Below are 18956 nucleotides of genomic sequence, written 5' to 3' on the forward strand. Positions count from 1 at the left end.
TAGGTTGAACGATATAAAATCAAGATACTAGTGCCTTAAAGAACACAGTGTAAGCTCTGAATACAAATTGCTCTCTGCAGCAGTAAATTCTCCAGCCCTTTTAGTTCTGTTGCACCAAGTATTTAAAAGATCCTGATAGAGAACTTAAGTTATTTATTGAAAGGTAAAAGTGGAATTATAGTCCTCCTACTAAGTGTAGGAGTTATCCTAAAATCATTTAAGGCAATATAAATGCATTCTTTAATACCAATGAGCTATGAGCCCTTGTCCAGCATCTGACAGCTGAAGCAATGACCCATTGCAAACTAAAACAGTTAGGGTGTGAGAAATGTGAGCGCTCTTGCCAATCCGAATGTATGCTGGCAAAAATGGAGTAAGAGAACCCCATTATTGGGAGATTCGCTAAAGATCCGATATTACAGTGGACGGACCGGCATGAGAGTTCCAGTTTACAGCCGCTGTGGGAAAAACATTTGCCATAATGTTGTGGTGGTAAAGTATACTCCAGCTATTGATGTTTGCATGTGGATATAAAAACGGATTTAAATTCAAACTCACAATTGTTTAAACCAGGAGGAGCAAGGAGCTGAAGGACAGAAATTGCTGGTTAAAATTGCAAAGCTCCGTAATACACTGTTTCAACTTTATCTTTCAACTAAATAATTTACAACAAAAAATCGGACATGAACTCTAACAACGTAACATTTCACTAACAAGCTATGTAGCTGCCAACAACAGATAAAGCGGACACGTATGGAGCAGAAACATTTACTTGCTCAATTTAGATTTATTGCATAAAGAACTAAAGCTCCAATATCTCCACTAGTCGTAAATTTTTAACATAAAAGACAACGTATTCAAATGCCGTATCAGATAACACAAATTAATTTTTTGGTATGCGATGTGAAATGATGAATTAATTTATCATTAATTGATGTGTGTATATATATATATGAAATTTGATATTTTGATATAATTAATTTTACTATTTTGTAAAACAATTAAAAAACCTCTATTAATATATTCTAATTAATTAATCAATCCATAATAAATTATTATAATTGAAGTAATCTACTGTGAGCGAGAAAAGGGATTCTATTTTTGCTGTTTCACAGTAATATTGCTTACCTGTTTTACAGTAAAAACATTTTACAACATAATAATTTGTTAAAAAAATCAAAGTTATGAAGTTACGCAGGCAACACTGGGTACCTTATATAGCTCTTATGTAAAAGGATTTCTTTTAATTTCATTCTGCCTTTATCCCAGCTAGATATACTTTGCAGATTTTAGTAAGGAAAAAGAAAGTAATATGTAAATCTCATTCATAAAATATTTTACCACTCATGTGAAAACTAAATTTCCTATTACAGTATATATATATATATATATTATTTTTTTACCAGGTATTAAACACTTTCGTATTCCATTGAAATTAAAGTTATTGCACCTTTCAACCAATTTTCATTGGTTCTGATAATATTGGCAAAATTCTAGTTACAATGTTCTGGTTACATTATTACGTATATTAGGCTTTATAATAACAATAGCTCTTAAACACTGTACCAACATACCTCACTACTCTGTATAATGTAGTTGGTTAAAACATTCTAGCCACAAAGAACATCAGAAACATGCAAGTTATGTAAAAATCTAAGTATAGTAAAGATGATCTATGGTCAAAAATATCTTCATAGAGTAGAAACACTGATAGTAACTTGCTTTAGTAAAAATAGCACTTGAGGTAAAGAGGTCACAGAAGGTAAAACTACTATATTGTGCATTATTTTCCATACAGTCCTAGAAAGAGTTTCTAATATTAACTCACTAAAACAGCATATTAAGGCAAAAACTCACCAGCATAATGTCAGCAGCAGGAACATTTCCGTTTATGCTTTCATTTCTAATACCTGAATCATCAGCATCAATTAAACTTTCAACTGGGACATTGTTCTGAGGTTTAAGAAAAGCAAAGTCTCTTTCACTTGGATCTAATGTGACACAGACATCATAGGAGTATGGAAATGGCAAAGTACCAGTATTAAATTTAGGTAAAAACCTGTGATCAATCTGGGGGTATGTGCTCAGTGAACTGATTGATGTTGGAGATTTTGATTCCCTGTATTTAGATATGACAGCAGACAGCACAGTCAACATAAATAGAAAAGAGATCAATGCTATGGCAATCACCAAGTAAATTTGCATGTTTGACCGAGATTCCAATTTCCTGGATTGGTTAGTCATTTCAGGAATCACATGTTGAAAATTATCAGCAACAATAAAAGTCAATGTAACAGTAGCTGAGAGAGACGGTGTCCCATTGTCCTTTACCATAACTACTACTCTGTGCCTCAAAACATCTTTTTCTTGAAAAACTCGAGATGTTCTGATCTCTCCTGTATATTGGTCAACAATAAAATGTGATGTTCCTGAGTCTTGCATGAAGTAATAAGTGAGCCAAGCATTATGGCCTGAGTCAGCATCCACTGCCACCACTTTAGTCACTAAAGAACCTTGTTCAGAGGAGAAAGGAACCATCTCATACACTGAAGAACCACCTACATCTGGTGATGGGTAAAGAATGGTCGGCGAATTATCATTCTTGTCAACAACACAAATTCTTACAAGTGTGCTGCTGTTCAGAGATGGTGAACCACTATCCTTGGCCATTATTTGGATTTGAAATTCTCTGTCTTGTTCATAATCCAATGATCTCTGTGCATAAATAACTCCAGTTTCTGGGTTGATTGAAATATAAGAGAACAAAGGAAGCTCCTCAGTATTGTTGCTTATTATGGAATAGATCATTTTAGAATTTTCTTTACTGTCCTTATCTATTGCTTGAATGCTGTATATTGAAGCTCCGGGTTGATTATTTTCTGGCACATAGGTAATATATGTTGATTTTTCAAATAAAGGTGGATTGTCATTTATATCTGAAACATCCAATCTAGTAGTTTTCTGAAATGAAAGGGCAGGAGAACCTTTGTCTGTAACTTGAATGGTGATATTATAATGTGAGTTTTTTTCTCTGTCCAAGATTTGGTTTGTAACAATTTTGTAAAAGTTTCCAGATGATGATAGCAAGTTAAAAGGTACCATGCCAATAATTTGACAGTTAACCTCCCCATTTTCCCCAGAGTCTAGATCATGTGCTTCTATTAATGCTACCACAGTGCCAGGTGTGGAATCTTCTGGGATTAAGGTAGTTATTGAGGTAAAAAATATCTGAGGGGCATTGTCATTTTCATCTATAATTTGTATTAAGACTTTGGCATGGGCAAGAAGGCCACCACCATCCTCAGCTTGTACAGAAAAATCATATTGTTTTGCCTCCTCAAAATCCACATTTCCTTTAGTTGTAATTGCACCATTTTTTGGATTTATAGCGAAGATGCGGTGCACATTAGTTGCAGTGGTGCTAAAAGAGTATGTGATTTGTGCATTGATACCTTCATCCTTATCATTTGCATCAACATGAAGAACTGTTGAATTGATTGGAATGTTTTCCTGTATGTCTACTTTGTATACTTCTCGTGCGAATACAGGAAAATTGTCATTAAAATCTGTCACAGTAATCTTAATTAGAGTTGTACCTGTTTGCACAGGATTTCCACCATCAGACACTGTTAATATCAGCTCATGTTGGCTTTGCTTTTCACGATCTAAACTTGTCTCCAAAATCAATTCTGGAAATGTTCTTCCATCAGTGCTACTTTTCTCTCCCAGAATGAAATTCTTATTGGCACTGAGTTTATAAGTCAAAAGAGAATTTATTCCCAGATCCAGATCTTCTGCGTTACTTAGAACAAAACGTACCCCAGGTGAGGTGGATTCACTAATTTCTAAATCAACTGTCTCATATATGAATCTTGGTGGATTATCATTTATGTCCTTTATATCAACCCTAATATGAAATGCATTTAGGGGGTTCTCAATTACAGCATCAAAAGTAAGAAAACATTCTTCAGTTGTTCCACACAGATCCTCTCTGTCTATCCTGTCTGCAACAATTAAATTTCCATTTCCAAGATTTACTTTGAAATATTTCTCTGATAGGCGTGAAACAATTCTGAGTTTTCTTATTAGAATTGCCTGAACATTTAACTCAAGATCATTTGCTAGATTTCCTATCAATGAGCCTTTTTGCATTTCTTCAAAAATTGAATATTGAAGCTGCCCAGAAACTAACTGACATAGGCAGGAAAATAGGAATGAAAACATTACTTGCCATCTGAATCCTTTGAATGTCTGTGTTTTCTGGATCTTCATCTCAGTTATTCTTTGTAACAGAAATAATCCCAAATGGATCTTCTTTCTGTGTTTGTAATCCAATTTGAAAAAAAAACAAAAACATGCAAAATCTCCTTTATGAGACCAAATGCAGAGGTATGCTTCGGATGAGAATCTGGACTGATTTGATCTCTCCTTGCAATTCTGCACAATGTCTGCTTCATGGCAGTGCCAATGGTTCTCCAAGGTTTCTGAATATTAGTGAACAGCGGCGCTCTGAGGCGCAAATATGGAACTGCATGTATGTATAAGTATCCTAGAAAAAATAACTAAACTATGTTATACATGTTTGTACTTATTCCTTAGAATAACTAATTACTACTGTTTAAAGCTTGCCAAATATACTCTTTAATTTTATTATATATGTTCTCTATATCATATTTTTAATATCATTTTCACTTTAATGTATATACAACAAATTATTAACTTTTTTGTATTAATAATAATGTAACAATGTCATATATATATATATATATATATATATATATATATATATATATATATATATATATATATATATATATATAGTATTTTTTTAATATTATTCAGCCCTGAATTCAGCAAGTCTCTGCAGTAAATTTAGAGAATAATCATAGCTTCAGCTCAATATATACAATTTGCAAAAATAAGTCTCTCATCAATAATACGTAAAAATGAGGCTACAGTAATCCTGATTTAGATATATCTCTATACCTGTGGTGTCCCAATAAGTTCCATAATTATCTGTGGATGCTAAGAGTTCATCTCCTGCTAAGGTCTTGTTCTCAGTGGAACTGAGGTGCAATATGATGTATACCAAGGAAGTACTGTGACACAAATTAGGTACCAGCATGAATAATACAGAGTATAATGCCAATAGACGTGTAAATATATACAAGATTACTTAATAACAATATATATATAAATATATTAATATGGGGAGAATATAGTATAATATTCAAATCTGAGGTAGCTGAACAATTTGAATGCCATTTTATTACAGTAATACATAAACGTGTAAGTCCTGGATGTAGATTGTTTTACATATAGCTATTATATACTTCTTTCTAATGCATTATCACAAACAGGAGATTTTGTCTGTACTGCACCATTGGCAGAAATATATATTCTAAATGTAGAATATATAATGAAATACTAAGGGGCAGATTTATCAAGGGTCATAATTAAAATTTCTGAATTCGAATTTCAAGCTTATTTTAGTGTAATTCGACTAGGGAATAGTCCAAATTCAATTTGAGTTAAAAAAAAAATCGAAATTTGAATTTCAAAATTTATCATATTCCTTTAAAAATCTGAATTCAAATTCAACTATACGCCACCTAAAACCTGCGGAATTGGTGTTTTAGCCTATGGGGGACCACCTACAATCTATTTGGAGTTGTTTGGTGGACATCTGAAAAAAAAAGTTTTTGTTTTTTGTGTGAAAATACTCGAATCAAATTCGGTTAGAATTCGATTCAAATTCTATTCGATTTTGCAGGTCAATCCTATTCACCCAAATTTAATTTTTATATACATTTTGATTGGTCTTTTTTTTTCAAATTTCGAGTTAATGGGAGTATTTAGAAACTCCCATAAACTCGAAATTTGACCCTAGATAAATCTGCCCCAAAATGTATATACACAATACATACTGCTGTGGCATAGCAGAAACAACATATATTGCCATTGTAAATATTTTGCACCTTAGAAGATGCCTTAGAAGTTTCCTACAAAAACTTCTCTATTTATCTTACTAATCATCTTATAGTGTAATATCTGCCCAAGCATGTTAGAATTGCTGCTATAAAGAAAGTATTGTTTCTACTGGAAAGTTGATCAGATCCAGTGCTGCAGAGAAAGTCTGTCACTTTTAAGGCTGGATTGAGCTTTTGATGCAAGAAATCAGGGTGAAATCAGAAAATTCTTGCTGCCTGGGATTTGTGGAACTACAGTTGGTTGAGTATTTTAACCAAGTTATACATTAAATACAGGCTGTAATAGATGGTGTCTGATCACAAAAAGCATGAACAAGACCTACAGTATGTTAAAAGAATAAGCCACTTGTAAAACATGAGTAGTTTGGGGCAAGTATATGACTGAACTCAAGGATGGCATGTTCTCTTTTGCATATGCATTCTTTTTTGGAATATTATTTTACTTTTATAACAATTTAAAGGAATCATATATGCATGTAGTGAACATGAACTGAATAAACAAGACTTATGTTAGTTTTTGTTTGTTATTGATAATAATATGTAGAATTTTAGATACAAGGTAAAGTGGCTTCAGTTTATACATACTGCCACCATGGTTCTTCAGGGCACGTGTGGGTATTTACATTTCCTATACAATGAAGTCCTGCCTAATCTATCTGAAGCATAGTAGTAATAATTGATACTGGATATAGTACATATTGAATGCCCCAGTTCCATTGAGTGAAAGCCTGGAATTCAAAATAACTTTATTTGTTGGCTGCTGCTTTACATTCTAAAGAATGAAAAAAATGTGCTGGTCAAGGTTCACATCAGTCCTACTGAGTGAACATTATTCTTCTAAAATATTATCCTTAGTGGCACTAATGTCGTACAATCAAGCACATTTTCATTAGGAAGTAACTGTATATTCAAAAGCCCATTTTGATTCTTCTAGTTACTTTTAAAAGAATGGGTGATATGTACAGTATAAATGGTACACTATTTGCTCCAGGTTATGACTGAAAGAAAATGGGTTTCATAGAAAAGACCAGTAAATTATACCTTCCGTTATGAAATGTATATTATACTAGAGCAAACACTTGATACTATGTGACCCTCTAGTTCTTTAAACCAGTATGCCTAATACAACAAACAATTATTTAAAAATGAGTTCAAGGAGGGACATGGGATAAGCCTGAATACAGTTATAAAATTATATGGTGATTGGTGCACATGTCATGTTGACATAACATTAAACACAACCCCAATCAAGATGGTGCATAGGGTTAATACTTAAATTATATATGAAAACATAACTCATAACTCATGGAGACCCACAAAAAAACCTCTGAATCCCACTACAGTCAATTTTTGTCATAGTCATTTATTTTTCCACATTATGCCAGTTCAGCTAACTTAATATAGCATAATATTCCTGTACAGTATATAAACATACTTATGTCCAAACTAAAATCTAAAATTCCTTAAATATAATGCATAGCAATGCATAGCAATGCTAATCAAAAATACAAAATAAAGTTAATTAGTCAAAAACTATATTTCAAAATCAATGTCTGAGCGATAATTTATTTTGTTCATTTGTAAAAAAAATAAATACTGTGTTTATGCTGAAACAATACTTACTATCACTGTTAATGGAGGCACATCTCAGCACTTCACTTGTTCAATAATTAAATCATTGAGTTGTAATGATGTTTACTAATGTAATCAATATAAAGTATATCCTTATAAACAATGTTTATGCCAGTGTAAACTGATATTTTAATTGATGCTACTATTGTCACCTATCACATACGTCATTGAAACTTGTTAATTACAATAAAATACGCTGCCCTTCTATACACGTATGTAAGAAAATTGGCTTGCAGTTAGACAATCTGTATAAAAATATTTACTTTTGTGCCATTATATAGTCATGGAACTTCTTAGACCATTCAAATACTGTATCTTTTCTTTCCAGTATGGGCTACATGACTCCCTATATTATGTATATGTTTATAATATGTATATTATGTATAAGAATGTATAACAATAAGTTTTGTATCGGAATGTCCTGAAGCTTTAAGTTGGGTAAGGGATTCTATATACACAGCCTACAGAACTAATAAAAAGTTATTTAGAAGACTTTTGAGCTAGACGTTTGAGTTTGAAGACTTCCAAGATATTACCATTCGAGTGATTTATTTATTATATAATTCTGAGAAGTTTGCTTAGTTAAAAGAGGTAAAATAAGTACAGGTCACAAAGAAGGACCAACAGGTACAACTATTGTGTTGTGAATAACTGTAGGAAAATATAACACTTGTTATTGTTTTAGATTGGTTCAACCACAGAGATGGTAGATATTCAAACTGTAGACTTGCCTACTAACTTCACACACATAAATACACACAAAAGATAGAACCTAGTAACTCACCTGAAGAATTTCACCAGTAGGAGCAGTGCCTTTAACACTTTCAATTCCAACATCCGCATCATCGGCATCAATTAAATTTTCAACTGGTACATTGTTATGAGAGGGAGAGGGAAAGTTTCTTTCACTTGGATCAAGAGTTACACAGACATCATATGAGTATGGCAGTGGCAAAGTACCAATATTAAATTTAGGAATAAAATTGTGATCTATTTGGGGATAAGTGGCCATTGAGCTTAATGACGTAGCCATTTTTGATTCTCTGTATTTAGATATGACACCCAACATCACAGTCAACATGAAGAGAAAAGAGATCAATGCTATGGCAATTACCAAGTAAATTTGAACATTTGACTGAGAATTCCTGGATTGATTACTAACTTCAGGAATCACATGCTGAAAATTATCAGAAACTACAAGAGTCAGTGTAACAGTGGCTGAGAGAGAGGGTGTCCCATTGTCCTTTACTAGCACCACTACTTTGTGCCTCAAAATGTCTCTTTCTTGAAAAACTCGAGATGTTCTTATCTCTCCTGTATATTGATCAATTGCAAAATGTGATGTTTCTGAGTCATGTAAAAAATGATAAGTGAGCCAAGCATTATGACCTGAGTCAGCATCCACTGCCACCACTTTGGTCACTAAAGAGCCTTGTTCAGAGGAGAAAGGAACCATATCAAAAACTGAAGAACCACCCACATCTAGTGAGGGGTAGAGAATTGTAGGTGAATTATCATTCAGGTCAACAATGCAAATCCTTACAATTGCACTCTTGTTCAGTGATGGTGACCCATTGTCCTTGGCCATGATTTGAATATGAAATTCTCTGTCCTGTTCATAATCAAATGACTGCAAAGCATAAATAACCCCAGTTGCAGGGTTAATAGAAATATAAGAGATTGAAAGAAACTCTTCTGTTTTGTTATTAGTAATGGAATAGACAACTTTACCATTTTCTTCAGTGTCTTTATCTATTGCTTGGATACTGTATATTGAAGCTCCTGGTTGATTGTTTTCTGTTACATAGGCAACATAACTGGATTTTTCAAATTCAGGTGGATTGTCATTGATATCTAATACATCCAGTCTGATAGTTTTCAGAGAAGAAAGTGGTGGAGAGCCTTTGTCTTTAGCCTGAATGGTGATATTATGATGAGGAGTTTTTTCTCTGTCCAGAGAGCTTGTTGTAATGATTTTGTAGAAGTTTCCAAATGAAGACAATAATTTAAAAGGCATAACAACAATTATTTCACAGTCAACCTCCCCATTTTCTCCCGAATCCAAATCGTGTGCTTTAATTAATGCTACTACAGTGCCAGTTGGAGAATCCTCAGAGATAGGGTTGGTTATTGAGGAAACTGATATATGTGGTGCATTGTCATTTTCATCCATAATTTGAATTAAGACTTTAGTATGGGAAACTAGGCCACCACCATCCTGAGCTTGTACAGAAATATCATAATACTTTACCTCCTCAAAATCCACATTTCCTTTTGTTGTAATCTCTCCAGTTTTGGAATTAATAGTGAATTTACGGAGTACATTCGTTGCAGTTGTGCTAAAAGAGTATGTGATTTGTGCATTGACACCTTCATCTTTATCACTTGCGTTAACATGAAGAACTGTAGAATGTATTGGAATATTTTCATGTATATTCACTTTGTATACTTCTTGTGTGAATATAGGCACATTATCATTAAAATCAGTCACAGTAATCATAATTAGAGTTGTACCTGTTTGTACAGGAATTCCACTATCAGACACTGTTAATATCAGCTCATGGTTGCTTTGTGTTTCTCGATCTAAACTTGTCTGCAAAATCAGTTCTGGAAATGTTCTCCCATTAGTGCCCTTTTTCTCCCCTAGTGCAAAATGCTTATTAGCACCGAGTTTGTAGGTCAAGATAGAATGAATCCCCAAATCCATATCTTCTGCATTTTGTAAAATAAATTTTGTTCCTGGTGAGGTGGCTTCACTAATTTCTAGCTCAGTTTTCTCTTGAATAAATCTTGGTGGATTATCATTTATATCCTTAATGTCAATCCTAACATGGAAAATATTAAGAGGATTCTCAATCACAGCATCAAAGGTTAGAAAACATTCCTCTGTTGCCCCACACAGAGCTTCTCTGTCTATCCTGTCTGCAACATTTAAATTCCCATTTTCAGAGTTAACACTGAAATATGTCTTAGATAGGGATGTCGCGGACTGTTCGCCGGCGAACTTGTTCGCGCTCGCCGAATGTTCGCGAACGTCGCGCGACGTTCGCCATTTCGGGTTCGCCTTACCTGGCGCTTTTTTTTGACCTCTCACCCCAGACCAGCAGATACATGGCAGCCAATCAGGAAGCTCTCCCTCCTGGACCACCCCCACACCCCCTGGACCACTCCCCTTCCATATATAAACTGAAGCCCTGCAGCGTTTTTTCATTCTGCCTGTGTGTGTTTGCAAGAGCTAGTGTAGGGAGAGAGCTGTTAGTGATTTGAGGGACAGTTGATAGTAAGTTTGCTGGCTAGTAATCTACTTGATACTGCTCTGTATTGTAGGGACAGAACTCTGCAGGGATTTGAGGGACATTTCAGGTTAGGTAGCTTTGCTGGCTAGTAATCTACCTTCTACTGCAGTGCTCTGTATGTAGCTGCTGTGGGCAGCTGTCTGTCCTGCTGCTGATCTCTCATCTGCATCTGTTCTTCAAACCACTGCCACCTAGCTGTGTGAGTTTTTTCACATTCTGTCTAAATATCAATAATAATACCGTCTCCAGAAACACCACCTGAGTGACGTAGTGTGATTTCTGCCCTTTACAGCACAAAATGCAGCGCTGTGTCAACAATGGATTTTTTAGAAACATATTTGCCCTTGATCCCCCTCTGGCATGCCACTGTCCAGGTCGTTGCACCCTTTAAACAACTTTAAAATCATTTTTCTGGCCAGAAATGTCTTTTCTAGCTTTTAAAATTCGCCTTCCCATTGAAGTCTATGGGGTTCGCAACGTTCGCGAACCGTTCGCATTTTTGTCCGGACGTTCGCGAACATGTTCGCGAACTTTTTTTCCGACGTTCGCTACATCCCTAGTCTTAGAGAGCTGAGAATCAATTCTAAATTTTCTAGCTGCAATTTCCTTAATATTTAATCCAAGATCATTTGCTATATTTCCTATTGTTGCGCCTTTTTGCATTTCTTCAAAAATGGAGTATTGAAGCTGTCCACAAACTGAATGAAAAAGACAGGAAAATAAGAATGAAATCATTACTTGCCTTCTGATCCCTTTAAATCTTTGTGTTTGTTGGACAACCCTCTCAGCCATTCCTTGCATCAGAAATATCCAAACAGAATTTTTTCGCTGTATTTGTAATCCAGTTAAAGGCAAAACAGATAAAACACACTTCTAATAATATCACCACCAGCAGATGAATCCTTTGTATCAGAATCTAAAATGACTATGATCCTTCCTTGCAAATCTGCGCAATGTCTGCTTTCTGGCAGTACCAATGGATATTCAAGGTTTCTTTCTATTAGTGAACAGCAGATATTTTAGAAAACTGTGCACAGTTTGAACTGAATTATTTTAGAGTATGGATGTTGATAAGTAACAAAATATGGCAACAAAGTACAGCCCTTTACTATGTAAAATAATAAAGTTGAATAAGCACTACATAAATCATATTGGTATTTGTTTTGATCCTTTCAATTTGCTAATCCATAATATTTTCTGTGCAAGAACTACGTAGTAAAACGAACCCTTCTCTAGTATTAGGTGTATTATATATAATACATTCTATGTATTAAGCTATACAGTTGAAACAGTGCAGTTACTGCACTAAAAGGCAATATCAAAAGCTTTATTTTATGAATAAAATATGTTTTATTCACAGAAGTCCATAAACTAATAACTATAAGGCATATTTTTCATGATTTTTAGAGGTAAACTTCCCTTTTCTTGTATCTGTAATACCTTTACAGATACAAGAAAACATGAGCAGCCTTTAACCCTTGACACATGATGGCCTGTTGGCAACATAAGTTAAGGGCTATTCAATATAAGAAAAAACATTTATAAGATTTATAAGATATAAGGCCTTTAGGTCAGCCCACCAATTTGGTACCCTATGCTCCATTTAATGAACTGGCCATAAATAGAGGAACTATTATAAGAATAAGAAGAGTGGGACCAGCTTTAATCCCATGTAACTGGAAATCCCCTAACCCTCCCACATTTACAGAATGGTTAATAAAGGTTGAAGACACCCGCAAATTAGAAGAAATAGCATATATCACAAGAAATGACAGTGATCGATACTGGGATATTTGGAGGCCTTGGTTGAGATATGTCCGAAATGATAAAGTTTAAAGGTCACTGGGTTACTTGAACCCTCCATAACACTATTTCTATAGGCGATCGGTGTACTATGCAAACTGTAATCTAAATGATATTTAAGATTTTACGATATATCTCTGTATGTACATTGCTTCCTTCACCATGGTTTTATATAACTTCAAGATGACGTGGATATTGTATTTGTATATTTCCTCTTACCATCCTACTCTTCCCCCTCCTAATACCCTCCCCCCATTTTTATTTCTGTAACCTCACCCTTCCCCCTCCCTGCTTTAAAAATTGAAAATAAAGAATATTAAAAAAAAAAAAAAAAAGAAGGATGGGACCAGTTCATTAATCATGTATTGGCTATAAAATATGGACTGCTATATATATGCTATTAGATTGCTTTCACATCTCATACAAACCATGGTTCAGCTGCAAATGTAGCATACATTCATGTTGCATACTTGAAGGAGGCAAAAAAATATAATAAAGTTTAAAAACCTGAAGCATCTCCTAATTTGTTGTAAATAAATGGATACATTTAAATAAATTGTCAGTATACCATAGACCAAACAATGAGTTATATTCTAGGGGGTCATATTTATAAATATGTAAAATGTAATATAAAATATAATGCAAGGGGAAAAGTTCGATTTTTCTGTTCTACTTATTTTAGGCAAGCTTGACTTTGTTCCCATACACTTCAGTGTCAGGTTTATTGAAATCTTTTATTTTGTTATAAATTCTGGTTGCCAATTTTGGCATACAAACTTATGTAAATATTGCATCCAGAACCTTTATATTTGGAATTCATGGCAAAGAGGAAGCAGTTTCAATACAAAGCTTTATAATAATGATCTTATGTGTTCTTACAGTTGTATACATTGTCCAAACAAGTTACAAGTTCAAAAAGTCCATGCAATTAGTTTTATATGTTTTTAAGTTATAAAAATGTAACAATCTCACACATCTCCAAATAAAGTCAGTTTTAACCAATGTTAAGTGGATAGCAATGTCATGATGACGTTGTTCTCACAAACTGTATATAAATAAGCAATAAGTAGCTTTCTCATCCTTTAATGACCCACATAAAATGAACCCACAATATTAATGACACACAATATTTTTAGATACCTACTCTGTTACCCATTAAATAAATTAAGAGTTATACTAGTTTTGAAAGCAGCATAATGTTATCTAACTTCAAAACATACAGTGTCTTCATTAACAATATATAAAATGTAGAAAGAAATTAAAAAATCATGCTAAAAATGCTAACTCACTTGTCCGATGCTTGCAGTTTCTTTTCCACTTTCATTTCCAATTCCTGAATCGTCAGCATCAATTAAATTTTCAACTGGAACATTGTCATGAGGTTTAAGAAGAGCAAAGTTCCCTTCACTTGGATCCAGAGTTACACAGACATCATAAGAGTATGGCAGTGGCAAAGAACCAGTATTAAACTGAGGAATAAAACTGTGATCTATTTGGGGATATGTGGCCATTGAGCTTAATGATGTAAAAGTTTTTGATTCTCTGTATTTAGATATTACTGCAGACATGACAGTCAACATGAAGAGAAAAGAGATCAATGCTATGGTGATTACTAAGTAAATTTGCATGTTTGACTGAGAATCTGATTTTGTAGATTTGTTGCTGATTTCAGGAAGCACAAGCTGAAAATTGTCACTAACTACAAGAGTCAGTGTAACAGTGACTGAGAGAGAGGGTGTCCCATTGTCCTTTACTATCACCACAACTCTGTGTCTCAAAATATCTCTTTCTTGAAAAACTCGAGATGTTCTAATCTCTCCTGTATATTGATCAATGATAAAATGTGATGTTTCCGAGTCCTGCAAAAAATGATAAGAGAGCCAAGCATTGTGACCTGAGTCAGCATCTACTGCCACCACTTTAGTCACTAAGGACCCTTGTTCAGAGGAGAAAGGAACCATCTCATATGATGCAGAACCACCAACATCTGGTGATGGGTAGAGTATTGTTGGTGAATTATCATTCAAGTCAACAATGCAAACCCTCACCATTGTGCTACTGTTCAGAGATGGTGACCCACTATCTTTGGCCATGATCTGGATTGGAAATTCTCTGTCCTGTTCATAATCGAATGACTGCAATGCGTAAATAACCCCTGTTAGAGAGTTAATAGAAATATAGGAGATTGAAGAAAACTCTTCTGTGTTTTTGTTAATAATTGAATAGAAAACTTTACCATTTTCTTCAGTGTCCTTATCTATTGCTTGGATACTGTATATTGATGCTCCTGGTTGATTATTTTCTGTTACATAAGCAACATTGTTGGATTTTTGGAACTGGGGTGGATTGTCATTAATATCTAATACATCCAGTCTGATAGTTTTCAGATAAGAAAGTGGTGGAGAGCCTTTGTCTGTAGCTTTAATGGTAATATTATAATGCAGAGTTTTCTCTCTGTCCAGTGAGTTTGTTGTAATGATTTTGTAGAAGTTTCCAGATGAAGACAATAATTTAAAAGGCATAACACCTATTATTTCACAATCAACCTCCCCATTTTCTCCAGAATCCAGATCACGTAGTTTAATCAATGCTACCACAGTGCCAGTTGGAGAATCCTCAGAGATTGGGGTAGTTATTGAGGTAACCGATACTTCTGGAGCATTGTCATTTTCATCTAAAATTTGTATTAAGACTTTGGCATGGGAAGCTAAGCTACCTCCATCCTGGGCTTGTACAGAAATATCATAATATTTTGCTTCCTCAAAATCTACATTTCCTTTTGTTGTAATTTCTCCAGTTTTTGGATTAATAGAGAATATACGGAGCACATTATTTGCAGTTGTGCTAAAAGAGTATGTGATTTGTGCATTGACACCTTCATCTTTATCACTTGCGTTAATATTAAGAACTGTAGAATTTATGGGGATGTTTTCATGTATATTCACTTTGTATATTTCTCGTGTGAATATTGGAAAATTGTCATTGATATCAGTCACAGTAATCTTTACTAGAGTTGTACCTGTCTGCACAGGATTTCCACCATCAGATGCTGTTAATATCAGTTCATGGTTGCTTTGTGTTTCTCGATCTAAACTTGTCTCCAAAATCAGCTCTGGAAATGTTCGGCCATCAGTGCTCCTTTTCTCTCCCAAAACAAAATGCTTGTTGGCACTGAGTTTATAGGTCAAAAATGAATTTATGCCCACATCTGGATCTTCTGCATTTCTTATAACAAAATGTATTCCAGGTAAGGTAGATTCACTAATTTCTAAATCAACTGTCTCATAAACGAATCTTGGTGGATTATCATTTGTATCCTTTATTTCAATCTTAACATGAAAAATATTTAGCGGATTCTCAATCACAGCATCAAAGGTTAGAAAACATTCCTCTGTTGCCCCACACAAAGCTTCTCTGTCTATCCTGTCTGCAACATTTAAATCCCCATTTCCAAGATTAACAGTAAAATATGTCTCAGAGAGCTGAGAAACAATTCTGAGCTTTCTAGCTGCAATTCCCTTACTATTTAATCCAAGATCATTTACTATATTCCCTATTGTTGAGCCTTTTTGCATTTCTTCAAAAATGGAATAATGAAGCTGTGCAGAGGCCGAATGAGAAAAACAGGAAAATAGGAATGAAAAAATTACTTGCCACATGAAAGCTTTAAATCTTTGTGTTTGCTGGACAATCCTCTCAGCCATTCTTTGCAAAAGAAATATCAAAACAGAAAATTCCTGCTGTACTTGTAATCCAATTAGAAATAAACAAACCAGGTAAAATCTTCTCCCTAAGAATGTCACCACCAGCAGATGAATCCTTTGTATGAGAATCTAAAATGATTGTGATTCCTCTTTGCAAACTTGCACTGTATGTTTTCTGGCAGTGCCAATGGATCTCCAAGGTTTCTTAATATAAGTGAACAGCGGCGCTCTGAGGCACAAATGTGGAACTGCAGATAATACTTTGCAAAAAATCTAAATTGTAATATTGAGCATAGTTTGGCAATAATAAAGACATCTTAGAAATTTATTACTTTAGAACATTAATGTTGAAAATAAAGCACTGTGATCTATAATATCTACAGTTAAGTAAAAGAATACTTATACTACAGCACTACTAATATGGAACTGTTAATGATAACAAGTATTGACAAGAAATAATAAAAATTAGACTTACAGAACCAAGTAACCTTGACGTTAAGGTTACACGATGTGTCAAGGGTTAAAGGCATAAGGAAAGTTAAACATTTTTCACCAGGTTTTGGCCACAAAAAAGCCGGGCATAGACTCCAATAAGTGAAAAAAGTACTGCACATCAAAAAAATGTGTAACCCATAGCCTTCAATACATTTGCCAAATTATTTGCCATTACGCAAAATTCCAGTAAAGCGGCACAGCCATCCCAAAGAAAATCTCCAGAGGAGCCCAGCACAGCCTACCCACCTGCCCCTTCACCACCCTTCCCTGTAACTTACCCACACCCCTCACACATGCAGATCGTTCACAGCAGGGTGCACAAATTTTAAGGGGCAAGAACGTCAACAGAGGAAGCTGACCCTGCTGCCTGGGCTCCCCTGTGACTGCGGATCTGCTTCCTCGAAACTAGTTATTGTATGCTATTAGACCTTTCTCACCTAATATAAAACATGATTACATTACAGATATGCCAGCAATTTCCCCTCCTCTATGCACACACGGAGGAGGGGAAAATAATACAAAACCTGACACCATTCCCAAGCTGAACCATGGAAATTGAGTCATGTAAATCAATCAGTACTATACATTTATTTATACTATAATACAGGGGATACAAATCCACACTTTTTTTTTACAACCCTTCAGTGTTTAAAAATCAGAGTAGTGGTCACAAAAAGTCAAGTAACTATGATTGTTTATACGTATACTGGACTTTCGGGCCAAACACTTGAATGGACTTTGTCAGGTCTTTTGGCTTATTTTTTTTCATTGTAAATTCTGGTTTCATTTTAGCATATGCAACTTTTTAAATAATACACCCAAAACCTTTTCATATGGAATTTATGGCAAAGTATTTAAATACAGTTTGAATACAGTGAAGGCAGAGAACAATCTGTGGATTATTCATAAATTAATGTGGCAATTCTGAACAAACTTGTATAAATTACCATGCAAGGGCAGAAAGATAAGTGTTGACCAATTAGGCATTGGAAAAACCAATGCTGACTATTCAGAAGCAACTGCATTCTTACAATGCACCACTATCCCAAATGCATATTTGAGGATTCACCAAGGAATATAGTTTATTTGGACAAAATGGATTGAGAAACACACAGATTCTTAACACTTAAATACTATAATCCAGTTACAGAACAACTCCAAAAATGTGATCACTTCAACAATGAAAGATTTTGGATGAGCACAGGAAAAGTATATTTACAGCATCTGTGACATATCTTCTTCAACACCCAGAGTAAAAGTACTACCGAAAAACTTGCTCTACCAATCTCAGACTGTCTGATATTCTGATAGTACTGTATTTCTGGTAGAAAATTGCCACACTTCATATAATAAGTTTTATAAGTTTACCACAAATCTCACAATTCTCTATGTAGAGTTTACTTTTTGCTCTGCAATGTCAGAGGGGTTTGACGTCCTCTAATAGGCTGGCTGTGATCTGTATTTCAGCCCTGACTGGTATATACAGTACATCCTCCTACTGGTTACAGCTCACCACCTGTGTGTCAGGAAAACATCCACCACTGACACCTAACATCTTACTCATAAAAAAAAATATGGGAATGTATCAGATTAGACATTAGTTTAAAAAATAATAATTAAATAATCAAGCTCGGAGGATTTGCTTGCTTTCTTGCTTCAGAAATTCAGTGCTGTCAATAGTTGATGCCAACTGAGGTCAGAAAGTGTCAGTATCAGAACCAGAGTTAACCAAATTTACTGATGGGGCAATGAGGGAATTATCTCACAAACTGTTATGTAAACAGTGTCCAATATAATGGAAAACTCCCAGTGGGCCCAGTATCAGTGGGTCCTCCTTCTACTACTCATTTGGGCTAACTAATAATTTGGGCTATTTTATGGTCATTCCCTATTTTTGTATGGAAACAAAGAGGCAAAGTAGATAGAATTAATTATAGAAGGTAAAGAAAAGAGACTATAGACTAAAGCAGTCGAGTGAGGAGAGATGAAAAATACTGTATTTTGGAGAGTGGGTTCATGGTCTAAGGTTTCCTGGT

General features: G+C 34.6%; 1 protein-coding gene across 18 annotated transcripts in view; it reads right to left on the bottom strand.

Annotated features, from left to right (window-relative positions):
- Positions 1–18956, bottom strand: part of LOC108713304 (protocadherin gamma-A4) — a 203329-nt gene that overhangs the window by 100578 nt on the left and 83795 nt on the right. For 2 of the 18 annotated variants that reach the window (XM_041588800.1, XM_041588794.1), the window contains exon 1: positions 14011–16569. The exons of 15 other annotated variants lie outside the window; for them this stretch is intronic. In XM_041588800.1, the coding sequence (XP_041444734.1) occupies positions 14011–16425 (2415 nt within the window). In that variant the 5' untranslated portion in view covers positions 16426–16569. Of the gene's footprint in view, positions 1–1857; positions 4425–14010; positions 16570–18956 lie in introns of those variants that run through there. One more of the 18 variants, XM_041588796.1, reaches the window with a different exon arrangement.

Source organism: Xenopus laevis, chromosome 3S, assembly GCF_017654675.1.
Source record: "Xenopus laevis strain J_2021 chromosome 3S, Xenopus_laevis_v10.1, whole genome shotgun sequence".
NCBI classification, from domain to species: domain Eukaryota; kingdom Metazoa; phylum Chordata; class Amphibia; order Anura; family Pipidae; genus Xenopus; species Xenopus laevis.